This window comes from Corythoichthys intestinalis, chromosome 3 (genome assembly GCF_030265065.1).
Source record: "Corythoichthys intestinalis isolate RoL2023-P3 chromosome 3, ASM3026506v1, whole genome shotgun sequence".
Classification (NCBI taxonomy): Eukaryota; Metazoa; Chordata; class Actinopteri; order Syngnathiformes; family Syngnathidae; genus Corythoichthys; species Corythoichthys intestinalis.
In genome coordinates, this window is record NC_080397.1 from 26,407,126 (window position 1) to 26,425,732 (window position 18,607).

Here is an 18,607-nt window from a genome sequence, read left to right on the forward strand (position 1 = left end):
TAGCCTGTGTACAAATTCTTTGCCACTCTCTCACGTCAAAATATTACAGCTTTTTCATTTAGCAACGACATGAATTATGTCTTATGAAGACAATGCACATGTATGCATGCTAGTTGTTTAGCTTTAGCAATAGCTAACAACAGGCCGACTTAGGGCGTAAAGTTACTGAAATTTGCGTAAACAAACGAATCAAACGTTATGCCCTTCCTTCTGATCGAGGCCACCCATGCCATTCTTCGACGTTTGGTAAGTTCAGATATGAGCTTTCCCTCGCCTTTTCTCCATGTAGGGATCCGGAAGAAACTCAATGGTGTTCCGTCGAGCTGTACATTCTCCTTTCTATTCGATCGGTTGTTGCAATTCTTTACCGCACAATAATTTCCAACCATTTTTAAAGAGCGACCTGTGTTGAAATGCCTCATTGCTTATGTTTCTCGCTTCCACAATGGCGATAGCGGCGGAAACCTCGCGAGTGCCACGTCATACGCTCGAGCCTAATTGAACTCCTTACTGTAGTCTGATCTCTCGCCAAACCGTCAGTAGATGGTGGTAATTCCCCATGAAACAAAGGGTAAACTGCCAACAAAAAAAGAAGAAGATCTACTCCTTCTCCCGCCCCTACTAGTAGGAGCCTTGTCAATGCAAGGAGGCGCTGCCCCCAAGCGGCCGGAGGGATTCTTTTCAAATTGGTCCCGTGAAAAATCATAAAAACCGGACATTTTCATGAATTTATGAAACCCGGCCGGACCCTACGGAGGGCACGTAATAAGAGGACATGTCCAGGCAAAAGAGGACGTTTGGTCACCCTAATGTATAAGATCAGACAACGTACGCAAGTACATGGGGCCACAAACAATGCTAAGAATGTAAAAATGGTGGTGTATTGGAACATATGGTATATAACCACAGTTTGCATTTGTAAATACAATAGCATGTTGCATACAGAAAGCATAATGTCAGTCATTTTTCTCATGATGGGCAAAACCATGCTGAATCAGCTGGAGGCGTGTCAACAATACCTACACACTGGAAGTGGAACCATTGGACAGAGCAGCTGATGTTGTCGAATGCAACCATCTCACCATGCTCATGCGTGCAGGACTATAAAAAAAAAAAAAAAAATGCGTGCAGGACTCAGCCACACTTGCCATGCATGGAAAAGACAGATAAGTCTGTTGTTGTCCAAATACACTATTTATTTACAGTTTTCAAGTACAGTATGTGTTTCATAGTAATTTTAACATGAGCATGAAGACTTTACAGCCATGGGCCTGATCCGTGTATTACGTCACATCACGCATGCGCGATTCACATTCAGATAGATACTCAAAAGTGTCGTAAAAAGGTCGCAAATTAATCCATACGACAGAGGATCTAGCTTAGCATCTCACAGTCGCACGTTTGTTTAGAGAAAAACGTGCGAGGTTCATTTTTATTTTTTCCTCAGTAATCTATGAACTATCTACAAGTTTAAAATGTTGAAAGAGTTGGTAAGGGAACGCCTTGTTGCGGCTGCTGAGGAAATTTTCGGGCTGTTTGAAAGAACGATGGCATCGTACGAGGAGCAACTTTGTCGAGCCAGAGAGGAGAGTGAGCGACATCGACGACAGCTCCAAGCTGTTTGCAAGTGTCAAGTTGTCTTACAACTTCAAGGTCTGTTGCATCAACAAGCTCACTCCTTTTTTTAACTTTGAAAAAATGAAACGGGCTCTTGATTGTGTCACTACAATCAAGTTAGGTCACGTGTTCAAACTAGCTACTAGCTAAACAGTTAACCGCTAGCTAGAAAAAAATGTCTTAGGTCTTTTTAAATAAAATTGCTGATTGCTGTGGTGGGTCGTAGTTTTACGGTCAGGCCAGCGGAAAGACTAGTCAAGCTAGCAGCAGTCTTTTATTTCATCGTCGGCATTATGTGCACTTCTCGCAGTTGGAGTGATGTCACGATGACGTCATTTCGCATATCAACGTGTCGCCATTTTGAGATGGGGGCACGCACAGGTAAACATCCGTAGACCAACGTTGTCTGAAATTCATATATTTCAACTGTGTTTTGCGTCTATTTTTAATAAAAACGTTTTTTTGGGAGGCGTTTTTTTTTTTTTTTTTTGGAAACTTTGTTTATTGGTCACATACGTCATGACATAATTAAGTAACAAGACCACCATATCAAAAAAACAAAAACAAAACAAACAAAAAAACACAAAGAAAAAAAAAACCTCAACCCACCCAAAACCCAGGGCACATATCTCAAAAAAACAACAACAACTGATTATTGTTCCCCTTTAAAAGGGAAAAAGGCACAGATCAAGAAAAACTAATATTCACACATATATTTGGGGCAAAGTTCGAACATCCACACAAAGATGACATTCTGCGGTTTTAATATATACCAAAAAAGGGTTCCAGACGTCCTCAAAGGACTCAGCCGATCCACTGAGTGTCAGTCTTAATTTTTTCCAATTGGAGAAAATATAACATCTCTTTGAGCCAGTAGGCTTGCGTAGGTAGGACTGAAGACTTTGCTCTTAACAGAATTAGCCTCCGAGCCAGCAAGGTTGAAAATGCTAACGGCCTCCATGCCCAAAGGCAGTCTAAATGGGCACACCAAAAAACAGACATGACATTCATTCATTTTCCTCACGAGGGTCGCCGAGATGCTGGAGCATATCCCAGCTACCAATCGAATTTGTGCATTAAGACTAGGCATGTGCCGGTATGAGATTTTGACGGTACGATAACCGTGAGCAAAAATACCGCGGTTTCACGGTATTGCAATTATAGCTCCAAAATTTTGAGATGTATGGGTTTAAAAAATAAATTAATTAATTAAAAAAAAGAAAAGAAAAAAAAAACTTTTTTCCATTGAACGGGTTATTTTTTCAGAACATATTTGCAAATTGGAACATGAATATAATGTGAAAATAATGTGAAAATAAATAAATTAACAAAAAATAACAAATATTTTATATAAAATTAAAATAAATAGAATCTAGACTATACCCACAGCCACGGCTCAAGTTGCTCAATATTAGAGCAAGAACAAAATAATTGCTATAAAAAAAGTAAAAATACTTCTAAATAAAATCAAAAATATATACTGTATGACTTTTTTTTGAGGGGGAGAAGCTGAAGTTTCGCCATTTTCAGCCACTGTGTCAACTTTCTTCTACATGATGTCATGCCTTTGTGTTAAAAAGAACAAAGAATTCATAAGTTAATAAGTCAGTTAAAAATGTATAAGTTAGTTAAAATGTAAATATTGTTGAGGAAAGGTGTAATCTAAAACAAAAAGTGAGGAGTGAGACCTCCTTTCGCAATTAGCGATCTTTGACGCAATCCTTTTTTTAAAAAAAAATTTCTCCCCCCCTTCATTCATTCAAGCATGTTTCTCACTCAGCGGCTGTGAGACATAAAACGTCGACGAAGCTGCTCTCCCAGCTTAGCCTAGGCCAGTACTTCTCAAATGGTGGGGCGCAGAGCGATGCCAGGGGTGGCGCGAGTGACCTCGGGGAACATGCTTTTTTTTTTTTTTTTTTGTTGGGCCGTACTAGAATAAAGTGTACTTGCACATCCACTCCGTGGGTGGCAGTGGCGCTCTCATTTTCAAAGTGCGTGCAGTATTTTTGAAGGTAAGCAAGAGCACACGGAAGAGACTCATGTAGAGCTGGACTCACGCAGCGACCCACTGTCTTCTGCGGTTCTCACTTGTCCGGCCGAGAAGTGCCGTTTTCGGCTTGGGATCGTCACGACCACCGCCCTCACCTACGGTTCTCCCTCGGCCGCCGAGAATGCGCTTTTTTCGGGCCGTTTGCCTTTTGGCTTTGACTTTTAATATAGTGGAAAATGAGGAAAGACCACTGTTTGCTGAGTCTAAAAATGATTATAGCGGAGAGTCTGAAGCCAAATCAGTTGACGCCACTTAAAAACATTAGACCTCAATCTCATTGATAAGCCGCTTGATTGTTTTTCAGTGAAAATGTGCCGAATATTGCCAATTGTCACAATCATCCCGCTTTGTCAGTGTTATATCAGTAAACCAGTGAGCACTGTGGTGAATCAGCGAAAATAAAAACTTTCCTTCTGTCCAAAGACACCCCCCCCCCCCTATTCAGTTTTGTTTTTTTCGGTCAAATTTTTTGGGCATTTTGTCTTGAAGAGTAAATGTTTCTAATCAATTTGAATTTGTTATTATTTACTAATTTTATTACATTTTATTTTTTAGTATCAAATGGTCAAAAATGTACATTGAGTGTATTTTTACAGTTTGGATGTGACTTTTTTTTTTTACTTCAGGCAAATTGATACGCGTTAAGTCTTTTCTGTTACAAGCAAAACAATGTTAATAAAGTTATACTTTATTATAAGTTGATCTATGTTACTTTTTTTCTTTAATAGAAAAAAAGGGCACAATGTTAGGCTGAGGCGTACTTAAAATAGTAATATTATAGACAAATGATACTATTTACAGTGGCGGCAGAGAGTTGGGGGGGGCGCGAAACATTTACGTCTTCCTTGGGGGGGCGTAACAGAAAATAATTGAGAAGCACTGGCCTAGGCTAACATTCGTCTTTGTAAGTTTTAGTTAGTTTGTATAATGATTTTGAAAGGAAAATGTATGTTTTGTTTTTGGCGACCTTTTTCATGGTGCTACTGCTATCCTGTTGAACCTACTCACATGTGGAAAAATACAATTGTATAACGTTTTAAATATATTCATTTGTATATTTCACCACGATTTGAGAGCTCAATAAATTGAAGAAAAGTACACATTGTGTTTGGAGGGTTTGTTTTTGGGTTTGCGGGTTGTTTAGCAGAATAGAGTCACTAACACTCACGGCAACAAACGGGAAGGGTGAGCGCTGCCGCACCAAGCCACTTCGGCTGCATTTTGGCACATGAAAAATAGCGAATACCGTACTAAGGTATGACGGAAAATTTTAGTGGTTTTGAAACTGCGACGTTTTCACACCACGGTAAACCGTGAAACCGGTAACCGGCACATGTCTAATTAAGACCTGCAGTATGAACCTAGCCTTATAGTGAAGCCAAATTTGTGTTACTGCTACTTAATTATTGTATTTTTCCTCTGTTGTTGTTGAAGTGCAATTGTTTGTGTTATTACAACTTTATACCTCTGTGCCTAAATGCTTAAGTTAATGAAGTGCAACTTTATTCTTTCTTGAAAAAGACATTTATTCTGTGTTTCTGTGTGGTATTGATATTGTTGTCTTTAACTTAAAAGAGGCATGGTCTATTTTTCGTTTGTGATTTCTTAAAAAGTATTTTTGAATTTAAGAGTAAACGTAAATATATACTGTATTCTTACTGTGTTATTGTAAATTGGTTAAAAACAATTGGGGGTGGGGGGGTGCAATAATATCGCATATCGCAATAATTTATGACAGAATTTATCGCCCTCTAAAATTTGTTATCGCCACAGGCCTAGTTTCAGAACGAAAGTCCTTTTATTCAAAAAACGGGGAGATATACATGAACGCCTATAAACAATACCACTGGCTTCATTTACTCACCTCTGACAGAAGCACATTGAATCTAACAACACACCTGACGCAAGGCGTTCTTTCTTGAAACGTAAATAATATTTATTCAGCAACTCAACCTGCATTGAGCAGTGAACTCTCTCTCTCTTGCTTTAATCACTGGGGTGCGCGCAACCTCACAAAAATGAAAGTCCCAAACTATGTACATAGAGTACACTCGTGATTAGTTGCCGACAAAAATCAATAATCAAACTCGTTGGCAACACATTTATGAATCGATTAGTTTTGCTGCCTTAATGTCAAGCATCTGCTATTTACACACTCTGCTGCCATTGACTCCACAACTAGTATCAGTACAACGCTAGCTATGACGATTTTTAAAAAAAATCTTTTTTGGATGCTTACGGCTGTGAAGGCCCAGTCAGTGCTCACAATTCACCACATCTGATCTTTGAACTGGGCTTGTTTTGCATGTGTTCCGTAGATATCCAGGAGCTGATCGGTGGTCAGGAAGAGGTTCCCCCTCAACTGCAGTTGGGGGGCTTCAGTTCAGAGCATTCACATCCCCCAAGTGTTCTAAATAAAGTGGTGGCTCCAGAGCTCCCCAACGTCAAAGTGGAAAATATTAAAAGCGAAGAGGACGGGGCTTATGTCAGCAAGTTGTCTCTGCGCTGTGACTCTGTGGAAGGGTACGACAATAAGGATGAACGCCCAAGTGGAACCCAACCTGGAGAACCACCGCAAGAAAAACTCTCGGCTCCACCGTCAGACAGCAATGACTCTGAAGAACCTGCGGAGAGCGGCGCAGATGGCGAAGGTGAAGAAAAACTACATCGCGCCAAACGTTTTCCTGACAAATTAGAATTGATGAGCCAGATGAGAAAACACTTAGGAGAAAAACCATTTACTTGCTCGGATTACAGTAAAACATTCACGTAGAGAAGTAGTTTCTTGACACTTCGTAAACAGAGGTGGGTAGAGAGGAGCCGAAAAATTACTCAAGAGTAGCGTTCTTTAAAATATTACTCAATTCAGAGTAAAAGTAGCAACCCCAAAAGTTACTCAAGTACAAGTAAAAAAAAGTACTCGGTGAAAAGGATACTCAATTACAGAGAAATTGCTTATGTCTGATTTTATCTTTTTTTTTTTGTGTGTAAACGTACTCGGGCAGGCAGAAAGAAAAGTCCGATTCTGGAATTCCTAAATGAACCGATTTAGGAACAATACCTTGTAAAGAGCTTTACTAGTTTCGGTGAAAACGGAATAGCTTTTTGTTGTCAGTGTGAACTACAGTTCCACACAAACGTACATTGAGATCTCATTTAGCTTAGCAATTTGAGACGTGAGACCCATTTTTCGTGTGTCCCAAACTTGCCGTGTCTTGCAATTTTTGATGTGGTGAAATATCTGACAGAACACCTGGAACACACCTTCCCATGGGGTTTCAGAATCTGCGCCCTTCAAACAAAATGTCTTGAGCCTAAACATATTTTAAATATGAGGCCAAGGGTGGTCATTATCATCGGAGACAGTTGCCGCCAGTGGTTCATCCATTTTCCAAATGCTTTGTACTTTTCTCTGTTCTTGCAATGGCAAACTTGATGTGGTCATGTCACTGCATTGTTATGTCCGACTGCTATAATGGAATCGTGATTTTTGTACGACATCTCGTTGGTGAAATTGATATTGTGACCGCGCTGGCAAAAGTAGTCAAGTGCAAAAATACAAGTAGCGGACAGATCTACACAAGTAAAAGTAAAAAGTACAGTGTATCACAAAAGTGAGTACACCCCTCGCATTTCTGCAGATATTTAAATTAGAGCTGTCCCGACTAGTCGACGTTGTCGACGTCATCGATGACGTAAATGCGTCGACGGGCAAAACATACCGTCGACGGGTATTGACGGTGTAGGCGCACTATCCTATTCCCCTCACTATCCACTCGCGGGGCCTGCGCTTGTCAGTGACGTTCCTTATTCCCGCTATATGAATATACAACTTTAGCATTTGTTAATAATACGCTCTGTGTGTAGTATCATCCATCGATTTTCCTTTTTAAATGAGCACTTTTAAGCGAACGCAAGAAGTAACAACGGGAACATTTTTAAACAGGCATTTCACGGGAGAGCATTTCGACTCTTCGACCAATCACGGGAGAGCATTTCGACTCTTCGGCCAATCATATAGCGAGAGCGAGTGGATAGTGAGGGTAAGAGGATAGTGAACCTACACCGGCATTGTCAGATTGAGCAAAGAGGAAGAAAGTGGGCGAGCGAGCGAGAGAGAGGGAGCGAAACAGAGGGAGTGAGATCGGTGAGTTTGGAAAGTGCGCGCTGCGCGGGTAGCGCGGAGTTCAGTGGCTGCAGCCCCTGCGTTTTTGTTTTGGACAATAAAAGTATCGATAAAGAGCCATCCGACGCCTCTCGGTGTTTTTATGAACGCCGCCGCCTTCCTGAGGAGGACATGGGCCGAACCAACGACAACGAGCCAAGTGAATCGCCGGTTCACTCCTCATTATGGCGACGCGTTGAAAACACCGCCAATTACCAAAAAGGGCAGAAATGGTGACACATGAAAGTGGCATAAAGCCAAAAAAGCGGACCAGAATAGCCAGAGCCTGGAATAATTTCAAGAAAAATATGGAGGGTGCCACTGTGTGCACTCTTTGCTAAGCTGAGCTCGTATACCACGGTAGCACGTCAGCTATGAACGCACACTTGAAGCGCCGTCACCCAAGTATATTTTTCCAAGACAACAAGAAACAACAAGCTAGCAGATTGTAAGTCCATACAACTTTCTAACGATTTTTTAAAATGGAAGTTACCTTTATGTGCGTCGTATCAACGTGCATTTTTATTTGATAAAATAATTAATGTATATATAATTATATATATATATTTTTTTAATTATTCATTCATTCATTTTCCATGCCGCTTATTCCTCATTATTATTAAATTTATTAGGATCATGGAAGCTCCCACTTGGGGAAAATATATACATACATCCTGTATATACATACTATAATGAAAATATATATGGAAACAGCACTGGCCTGCTTACTGTAATCCATGACTGCACTAATGTTAGTCACTTTATATTATAAAGTATCATTGTGTATATACACATTGTAGTATACTATAAAATTAATACTATATATTTAATTTTTGTTATTGTGAGTATTTGTGCCTCTCATTCAAAATAGTTTGTGGTAATATTTCAGTGTGCCCTCTACTTTATCTATTTTCAGGTTAAACAAAAGTTGAACAGTTTTTCCCCTCCCCCAAAAATGCGGAATGCACACCAGAAAAAGCATCTGAACTCACACAAAGTATTCTGAAAATGGTTGTCCGGGACATTGCAATTAATTTTAACATTTAGAACAATATAGAGAATGACATACCACAAAAAGAGTAAGAATTGTTTTGACTCCTGTTAAAGAGGTGAAGTCTCAGTGTTTCCGTTTACATTTTTTTTTTTTGCACTAGTTAATGCCAGCATCATTTGACCTCATTGTTTGTGATTTATTATTGATTTATTACTATTATTATTTATTATATTGATTTATGTTATTCATTTATACGTTAATAAAGAATGTAGGTGTTACAAAATGTTTTTTGTGAATTAATAAGCTTCAACAAAAATTTCATTATTAAAGTAGTAAAAAAAAAAATTTATTAGATTAGTCGACTAATCGTAAAAATAGTCGGCTGACTAATCGGGAGGAAATTAGTCGTTTGGGACAGCCCTAATTTAAATATATATTTTCATGTGACAACACTGAAAAAAATTACACTTTGACACAATGAAAAGTAGTCTGTGTGCAGCTTATATAATAGAGTTCATTTATTTTCCCCTCAAAATAACTCAAAATATAGCCATTAATATCTAAACCCTTGGCAACAAAAGTGAGTACACTTGTGAGGGAAAATGACGAGCAATACTCAATTTGGACATTTAGGGATGTACGTAGTTCCCATGTGGTGTACTCACTTTTGTTGCCAGGGGTTCAGATATTAATGGCTATATTTTGAGTTCTTTTGAGGGGAAAATAAATAAACTGTATTAATAAGCTGCACACAGACAACTTTTCATTGTGTCAAAGTGTCATTTTATCAGTGTTGTCCCATGAAAAGATATGCTTAAAGGGTATGAAAACGCAAAGGGGGTGTGAGACATCAGTAGAACCGTTATGTGCCAAGATAACAAATATTGATAAAGTTAACAAAAATATCAATCACATTAATGAGCAATTATCGAAAATAGATCGAAAATGACGAACATTTCCGAAAGTGTTCCGGAAACAGCCGAATGGGGCGGAGACGTCATAACAAGGAAACAAAAGGTCGAGGCAGGTGCCATCGTTGTTTATCGACGAGAGAGTTGCGTTCGTGTTTTATCAAAAAATCGCTAAAATGGTTCAAACCTGTCATGCTGTGTGGTTTACAAATAGCCATTTGTCGCAATGTAGTACCCATGAGTTCCCGAACGCGAGAAAAAGAGCTGGACTACGCAGACAATGAGTAAAGTTCGTCAGTGCTAAGAGGGCTAATTTTGCAATTTTACAGGGAAACGGGAACCTGACGAGCCTGAAGATGTGCCTACAACCTCAAAGAAAACAAAATTTATGCTACTTCCCAATCACTAAAGACCCACGAACTGCGAAGGAGTGAATTCGTGACCCGTATGTGAATAAATCGAGTGATTCAAGCATGTCTGTGGAACAGGAATATCAGCTTGTAGAGATCACAAATCACGGCGACTTAAACGTACATTTGAGACAACAACTCTACCGAAGTTCTGGATTAAAGTAATTTCGGAATATCCCGACATCGCTAGGAGCGCGCTGAATACTGTGCTACAATTTCCAACACGTGTATTTGAGATGCTAGCTTCTCTCACTCTCCCATCTCTGGACCATCTCGTCTCAACGAAACAAACTCAGCCCTCCCACTGATTCAGCGGGTGAGTTGTATTTTTTCCCTGCACTTAACACGACGGGGCTAAAAACAAATGCTATTTTATATTTGCTGTATTTTTCTGCCGCATATTGCCGGTGTTCTGACAAAGTTGGTATGCGCGTAACGTTAAAAAGGACCGCGAATTCAGCGATTCCTAAGTACACACTACAAACTTTCTTTAAAGAAAGGAATTTTATCTTACGTTTGCCATGTTTGGCGCACATAACAACTGCACGTAGCCCTCTCACTTAACGACTTCGCCGTGTCGTTAAGCGTTAATTTACGCCATTTCCGTGTTGCACATGTATGTTTGTGACGTAAATAGTTTTTTAGCACCACTGGATAACATTGAGAGTCCAACTGAATATAAAAGAGGGACACCGGTCCGTGAAAAAAAGACCCAAATCACACCGGTCCGTGGTGTAAAAAAGGTTGGGGACCCCTGCTCTAATCCCATTCATATTTGTGTCGGTTGGCAGAGCGAAACAGATGACAGCATATTAAATGATAATTATTCTATACATTATTTTGCGGTCATGGTGTATCAGCTTCACAAAATGAAATGCAAAACAAACCATTTGGTGTTTCCCAGCCGATGTTGCCAGTGTTTCATCAGTGTGATTGCTCCTCTCAATGATCCTTTCATTAGACCGCATTGGCTTTCGTTTGGGCTCAAACTGATAACCCAAAACACCAAAGAAAGGTTCATAACTCTCCTCGTCACCATTAGAAGAATGTTCGTTACATCGGATTCGTCGCTGCAACTAGAAACGTAATTGTCCGCCATCATCGCCGCCATTCAGTACTAAAGCACTGAGCCGGTTGTTTCCTTGTTTTGATGTCACGCCCACAATCTGCCAGATTTCCGGGATCTCGGGGGCGAGTCTTTTTTGCTTGAAATTGACCCAAATTTCTCTCATTTTCTTGGTGTTGCGATGTGTGTAATTACACGAAGTGACATGATATGAATTAAAAAGGCAATGCTTTGATGGATAAATGATGGAATATTAGCATTTCCCCAGGTGTTGTCATACCCTTTAAATATCTGCAGAAATGCGAGGGGTGTACTTACTTTTGTGATACACTGTATGGCGTTGTAAAAACTACTCTTATAAGTGCATTTTTCTCATAGTTACTCAAGTATATGTAACGGAGTAATTGTAACGTTTTATTACCCACCTCTGGTTGTAAAAAATATTTATTCAGCAACTCAACCTGCGTGTAGCACTGAACTCTCTCTTGCTTTAACCGCTGGGGCGCGCACAGCCTCACAAAATAAAGGACCCGAACAATGGACATTTAGTACACTCTTGATTAGTTGTCGACAAAAATCGATAATTAAATTCATTGGGAACAAATTATTCATCGATTTTTCTCAATCGATTAATTTTGCTGCCTCAATGTCAAGCATCTGCTATTTACTAAGTGGCTGCCATTGACTTCGCAACTTGTATTGGCGCAACGCAGTGTTGTTTTCGTCAGTCATGATGATAACGAAAATACTTTGTCAAACACTTTTTTTCATGATGACGATAACGAGCTAAAAATGTGTTTTTGGAGACTAAAACATAACGAGACTAATGTCAGTTGTTGTTTGATGAGATGAGAATGAGACGAAAATGCGCAATCGTTTCCGTCACATGTTCACAATAGCCGCTTTCGCACTGTTGGGGCTAGCCGCAGTTCCTAGAACCTTTTGGGGGACGGCGACTAGGGTCGGGCATCGATAGGAACCTGTTCAATCACTCCGATGCTCCCGTAATTGTTCAAATTTTCATATTTCGATTCCATGTTTCGATGCCTTGACCACCGAGCGGGAAAAAATTGCTCAAGTTCAATTACTGATATTTATTTACAAGTAAAAATTAGCCGTGTGAGAAGTTCATATGATTCAAAAAAATCGAGAAGACTTTAATATAAACCATGCAATTTTTTTTTACTCTGCCTTTTTTTTTTTTACCTGCCTCTTCAAAAAATCGTTATCGAGAATCGTTCAGAACCGGAATCGAAACTTGAAAATCGTAATCGGAACCGGAATCGTTCAATTTCAAACGATGCCCAACCCTAATGACGACGTCATTTTGGTGTTCGCATATATAGGAACTCTGGTTGTTGGGACTTTCCATGGTGCCGTAGGAACTATATTATGTAGCTCTTTGGTGATTCGCTGAAATCAGCAGCAACCCCCTTTCCATACTCGCGCATCTCGTGGCGCCGCCATATTTTAAAAATACTACACTGCGGTAATTCAGTGCTATTGTTGTGTCATTATAGTCGCAAAAATGGAGCCAGGAAATTCTGTGTGGAGCGACGATGAGGTAAAAGCCCTCCTTGCTATTTATTCAACCGAGAGCGCCCAAAGAGGACTTGACGGGTCACAACGGAACATAAAAATATTTGCCAAGATAAGCTCACATCTCGAAAAGGCTGGGATTTATCACAGTGGAAAGCAATGTAGGGAGAAGATAAAGAAACTGAAACAGGACTATAAGAGAATCAAAAACCACAACAACCAGAGCGGGGCGAAAAGGAAAACGGGCAAATGGTATGAGACGCTCGACGTCATATTGGGCCACAGACCAGCATACTCTGGCAACGCCACAACAAAGGACCCATCTGCTGAGCTTTTGCGGTCGTTGATACAGAAGGAAAACAACCCACCATCCCTGCTGCTTGAAGGTTGGTATGGAATAAAAAGACGTAATTAAGGGTGTAACAGTTCGGTTTTGCATGTTCGGTGCGGTTCACTTACTTACTGTCAGTTTTGTTTGTATTTTTCCCTCATAAAATGTATTATCAATGCTGCATTGGGAACCAAAATACTGAAGGTGTGTCCCCACGGACGCCTTGGTGTCGGACACAAATACAGGCTTGACTTCTCTCGTTAAACTTACCAATAGAGAAATGTAAGTGAATAGATCCATAGTTATATAGACATTGCTATACAGATATGTTGACCTAGAGAAGACTGCACAATCAGAAAATGAATGTTGAATCTACATGGAAGAAAATAAACTAAATTTTTTCAGAGCAAAATTTTAACTTGGACGATTACATTTATCATTTTCAGGTTGTTGCTGCTAAGGATTAAAAGCTTACTGTTTTGCTTGTTTATAATTTTTTAGTGTACCGTCTGTTACACCCTTAAGTTGTATTGTTGGTCGATGTGATATTATTGAGAGCTGAAAGTTCTCAATCCTTTAAATGTTATGTGGTTGTGATGCATTGTGTTTCTATTCAGAGCAAAACAGATCTCTGCTAGCAAACCCGATTCCTGTTGCCTGTAGTACCCAATGTCGCCTACCAGGTAAGCCATGCTGCCTGAATGCATTCAGAAATGTTGACTTTTTTTATTTAAAATTTCATTAGCCAAATGTAAATAGAAGGTATTCATATTGTTTATCTGAGTTAAGGTTTAATCCCAAAAATTTCTCTGACAACCAGAAACACCAATGGCTTTATCAAGCAATTCCATGCCCCCTCTGAGTGACAATCGCCAACCTGCATCAGGTAAGAAACCTCTTCATGCAAAATCCCTGCTGTTGTACAACGGTTAGTTGCCCAGCAGGGTCATATCACTCATGCTTCGTTTGAATAAAAAAGTAACTAATTGAGCCAAGTTTCTTTTTTGTTCTAAAATGTTTATCACCTGTGTACCCACCAGAAAACCCCGTTGCGATATCCTACAATTCCCTGCCCCCACAAAGTGCCAGTACCAGTCGACTTACATCCGGTAAAGAAACATTCTATTTCATGTGCATAATCTGTGCTGCTTTAATGATGGTTAGCCTGGCTAAGTGCACTAACAACCTAGTATGATTGTATGCTGGCTGCACTTATGCTTTGTTTAAACGAAAAAGTAACTAATTAAGCCAATTATCTTTATTAACCACCACTTGTCTCAGAACTTGTTTATTCTAAAATGTTTATCCAATGTGTACCCACCAGAAAACCCCGTTGTGATGTCCTGCCATTCCCTGCCCCCACAAAGTGCGAGTACCAGTCAGCTTACATCAGGTAAAGAAAAATTTTCTTGTGTGTGCAAAATCTGTGCTGCTATAATGGTGGTTAGCCTGGCTGAGTGCACTAACAACCTAAGGGCCCAAGTACACCGCATGCGTGATCGTTGCGTTTCCGGTCCGACTCCGGTAAAAAATAGCGCCGGAGCCAATCCGTTCCCATTATATCCTATTGTTCAACGTATACCGGCCGCGTCAGTGCTCCGGCTTGACTGCGAACCACCTCCGGCGTGCCGCATGCCCGCCGGATGGTATAGGCTATTTTCTATTTTTGCCGGACACGCATCCGGCAAAATGGGCGGAGCTGGGCCTGACGTCAAAAGCCCAGGTGCCTAATCACGGTTTAAACACGAGCGAAAATGGATGATGAGCGCTTCATCATGGAGGTGGAAAGCCACAAAGTGATATACATGCAGCAGATATTACTATAAGGACACCATTAAAAGCGAAACTGCAAAGTGTCCTATTATGTGTGTTTTTCTGGCAATGATATCAAACACGACGTGCTAAGCAAAAAAAAAAAAAAAAAAAAAAAAGAGCGTATCTGGAAGTGGTTCCACTGCAGAAATTCTCGTGCCCCGCGTACAAACAATCTCGGTTTGTATACAGAGTCGAGGGGGGGGAAGTACGAAAGAGAAAAAAGAGACGAAAGAGAAAAAAGAGACACCCACAAGTTTCGACCTGGTGGTCTATTCAAGACGTTTCTCTTTCTTTCCTACATTTCACTTGACTCTTCATGGAAAAAACAACAGTTTGCGCTGGCCACATGAATCTGCAGTGTTGAGACACCAATTCCAAGTACGCTGTTTTTTTAGTTCATGTCGAATATAATTCGCTATCCATTTTATAAATATGACAGATTATTTATCAGTTGTTTATAACAGCTCTATGAGATGTTATGTGCCATAAATTTTAAATGTGCACAAAGATATAAACGCACCGACACAACCAAGGGCATAATAGCCCCCCTTCCCTCCACACACGGAGCCCTGATCTCAACATGATGCAGTCAATCTGGAATTAAGAGACAGACACAAATAAAATATTGTAGTGTCGCCGGGGCTGTCATCGGTGGGTTAATTTATGCACCAACGCAGGGCTGTCATTGGTGTGCTGGTGCACCAGCGCGACGCTCCGATTGGTGGACTAGATAGCGTCAGTGTAAATACAGTGGGGAGAACAAGTATTTGATACACTGACAATGGGAAAACCCATTGGCAGTGTATCAAATACTTGTTCTCCCCACTGTAGTTGTTGTTTTTGCATTGGTGAGGTGGCGGGAAGTTAATAAAGAAAAAGAGGAAAAAGGCGTTGAAGCTCGTGTGTTGTTTTCGCGGCCAAACTTCCGCTTAGCAAACGTTACATTATCAATATGCAAGAAAAAAAATGTGCTCTCTCTCTGCTTCTCTGATGAGTACATACTACAGACTCTGTGTGTTTGTCGTTGATTTAAATGGCACATGATCGCGCGCGATCACGCGAGAGCTCACGAGGGGACGGAGTTGGCGGACCGCAGCCGTGCAGCAGCCGGTATGATTTGCCTGTTTTTGACGGACTGCGTGGCACGCAGGCAACACTGAACCGGACCGGAACCGCAACGATCACGCATGCAGTGTACTTGGGCCTTAATAGGATCATATCATTGCTGCAGTTAAGTCTTGTTGGGGGAAAAAAATACAAAAGTGATAGCACAACGAAGATCAACAATGAAGGATAAGAAACTTGATGTTAACTTGATGTCACTTTTTTTTTTCTTTGAAATGTGCATCCCTTCAGCAACTACACACCAGCTTCCTGTCCGTCCGGATATACAAATTATCAGCCAACACCGCCCAGCTGCCAGCACCCTCTGCCATCCCAGACCTGGTAAAGAAATAATCTGTTGTTCTTGCATCCTGCTAAGAAATAGTGCAAAATTGTTGAGAACTTGTAGTGTAGTGTACAGCCAGTTCTGCACAAACTGTGAGTTTCCACTTTCCTTATTTTTTGCAGCAAAGAGGAGAAAGACGGACACACTGCTTGCATGTGTGCAGGAATTGTCGGCTTCAGACACAGACCACCAATGGCATAAAGATGCGCAATTTGATAGGATGATGCAGCTGTTTGAAGACCAAACTCAACAGGTTGGAAAGGACTTTGCAGAGTCCACCCGGCAGCAGACGATTTTAATGGAGGGTCTTCTGGACATCATGAACAGAATAGCAAATCGGCATGAAAAACCCTAATGAAAAATAGGGGACTTAGCCAAATTTTGCACATGTAAATTTTTCTTTTGTTCTACAGTGTGAATTTTTGACGGACATTTGATTAAAAGATATTACTTTGAATAACACAAGATTTTTAATGTCTGATTACTAGTACACTGAAGTATTCCTGAACATTTGGCTTGCAATACAGTGTGTGAGTAGTTAACATATGACACCACATTCTAAAATTGGCCTTTGTAGCCAGCTATAGATGGAAAACGGTTTTATAATAATGCAGACAAAACAAAAGCAATAATAAGGCTTTTATTTTGGTTAAAAACAAAAAAAAAAAGTCACGGTGGATGTACAATTACAATTCAGTTGGATAACACAAAGTGACGCATCAAGGCTGAAAGCACAGCTACACCTTCAGCATCTGCAGCAGGAGGTAGAACAGGAGTCTGGCTGCAGTAGCATTGGCTCGCTCCACTCCTCTCTCCACATCTCATTGTGGCTCTCACAGAGGTTGTGAAGCACATGAGCACAATGGACTTTATCCTCTCAAGGCTGCAGTCATTGCGCTTTTGGAGGCATCGCCACCTTCCTTTGAGTCTGCCAAAAGCATGCTCAAACACAACTCTTGCGCTGCTTGTCTTTACGTTGAATGCCTGCTGTTCTTTGGTTAATGCACCAGTGTCTGCAAATGGCTTCATGAGCCAGCTTTTCATTGGATATGCAGCATTTCCAATGATATAGTAGCCAACATTCTGTACTGTGAAAAAAAAATACCCTGCCCCTCTCAACCAGTTCCCACAGAGCAGACAACCATAACACTCTGGCATCATGCAGGCTACCAGGTTGCTCAGTGTATGCGTTCCAAATCAAACCTCTTCCATCTACAACTGCCTGTAAAACAATTGAGTACAATCGCTTTATTATTTTTTTTTTAAATTAAAAAACCTGTCCTATTCAGCTGTTTGAATGAATGAAATGTTTGTCATCATCATCGGTATCATTGACAAGGATGCACAATCAAACATGGTAGAGTTGCATACATCACATTACATGAGCTTTTCTTTTCTTTTTTTCTTTTTTTTTCTTTTTCACATGAATTATCTTCCCAAAAGTTATTAATTGCCATGGCACTTAAGCAATGTTGTCGATTAGTGTGAGTTCATTGATTAGGGTGATTGTCAAGTTTGTGTAGGGAGGGATAGCCGAGGGAGTCATGGAGGCCCACATCAGCTGCAATCCGCTCAGGTGGGTTAATCGTAATCCGCCCTGGCCCGGTTCCCGCGAGCGAGCCTTTCTTGATCCCGGATCTCCGTAATGATTTTCGTCACCATTTGATCGGCGGCATGACTAAACGCTGCATGTTCCTTCTTAACCTGGGACAATTCATCACAGGCCTTGTTGACAGCGTCACCGATGTTACGAGCAATCTCCATTGCCTCTTTGTGTTGCTGCATCACTCTCACAGAGAATCGGTGTATCCAGAGGGCACCAATAAGCAACAGGAGGGCGAGAGCCAGCAGTGAGCCGAAGATAAAGAGGTATTCCACGTCCTCAATCTGGAGAGCCGTCAAGCATATGGGCCTCCATTTTCCCCAGGCATCCTCCTCATATCCAGACGTGAAGGTGTCAAACCTCAGTTTGACACTGAGAGAGGAAGTCTTAGTGTCTGGTTGGTCTGAACAGTTTTAGGAGCCAGCACAGCCCATCCCTCCCCCTGCAGCCCAGTGTCAGGAAAAATCTCTCCTCTATTAATGTCAGGAATCTCGCCTTCCACCCATTGGGGATTAAATCATCAGGTCAGACATCCACTCGAGTATCTACCTTTTACATGCGCATGGAAGGAAGGAGAGTAAGGCACTTAGGTGATGTGTTATAAACCAAGCTCGTTTATTTTCCGGGCACCTCCTCCTTTATAGCAACATGGATGC

General features: G+C 40.8%; 1 protein-coding gene across 1 annotated transcript; it reads left to right on the forward strand.

The window, feature by feature from the left end:
- Positions 1-1,332: 1,332 nt before the first annotated feature.
- On the forward strand, positions 1,333-17,227 carry LOC130913658 (uncharacterized). The gene is made up of 9 exons (XM_057832436.1): positions 1,333-1,653; positions 5,986-6,318; positions 12,734-13,138; positions 13,701-13,766; positions 13,904-13,969; positions 14,124-14,192; positions 14,408-14,476; positions 16,255-16,344; positions 16,471-17,227. The coding sequence occupies exons 1-9, from the start codon at positions 1,476-1,478 to the stop codon at positions 16,701-16,703; spliced, it is 1,509 nt and encodes a 502-aa protein (XP_057688419.1). The 5' UTR covers positions 1,333-1,475; the 3' UTR covers positions 16,704-17,227.
- Positions 17,228-18,607: the final 1,380 nt, after the last annotated feature.

What these genes read in the sequence shown, in the direction of transcription:
- LOC130913658 (XM_057832436.1), top strand. Translation starts at nt 1,476, where the DNA reads ATGTTGAAAGAGTTGGTAAGGGAACGCCTTGTTGCGGCTGCTGAGGAA. An exon ending in ACCATCCCTGCTGCTTGAAG is followed by an intron (nt 13,139 to 13,700) that starts GTTGGTATGGAA and finishes GTTTCTATTCAG; the next exon opens with AGCAAAACAGATCTCTGCTA. An exon ending in TACCCAATGTCGCCTACCAG is followed by an intron (nt 13,767 to 13,903) that starts GTAAGCCATGCT and finishes TCTGACAACCAG; the next exon opens with AAACACCAATGGCTTTATCA.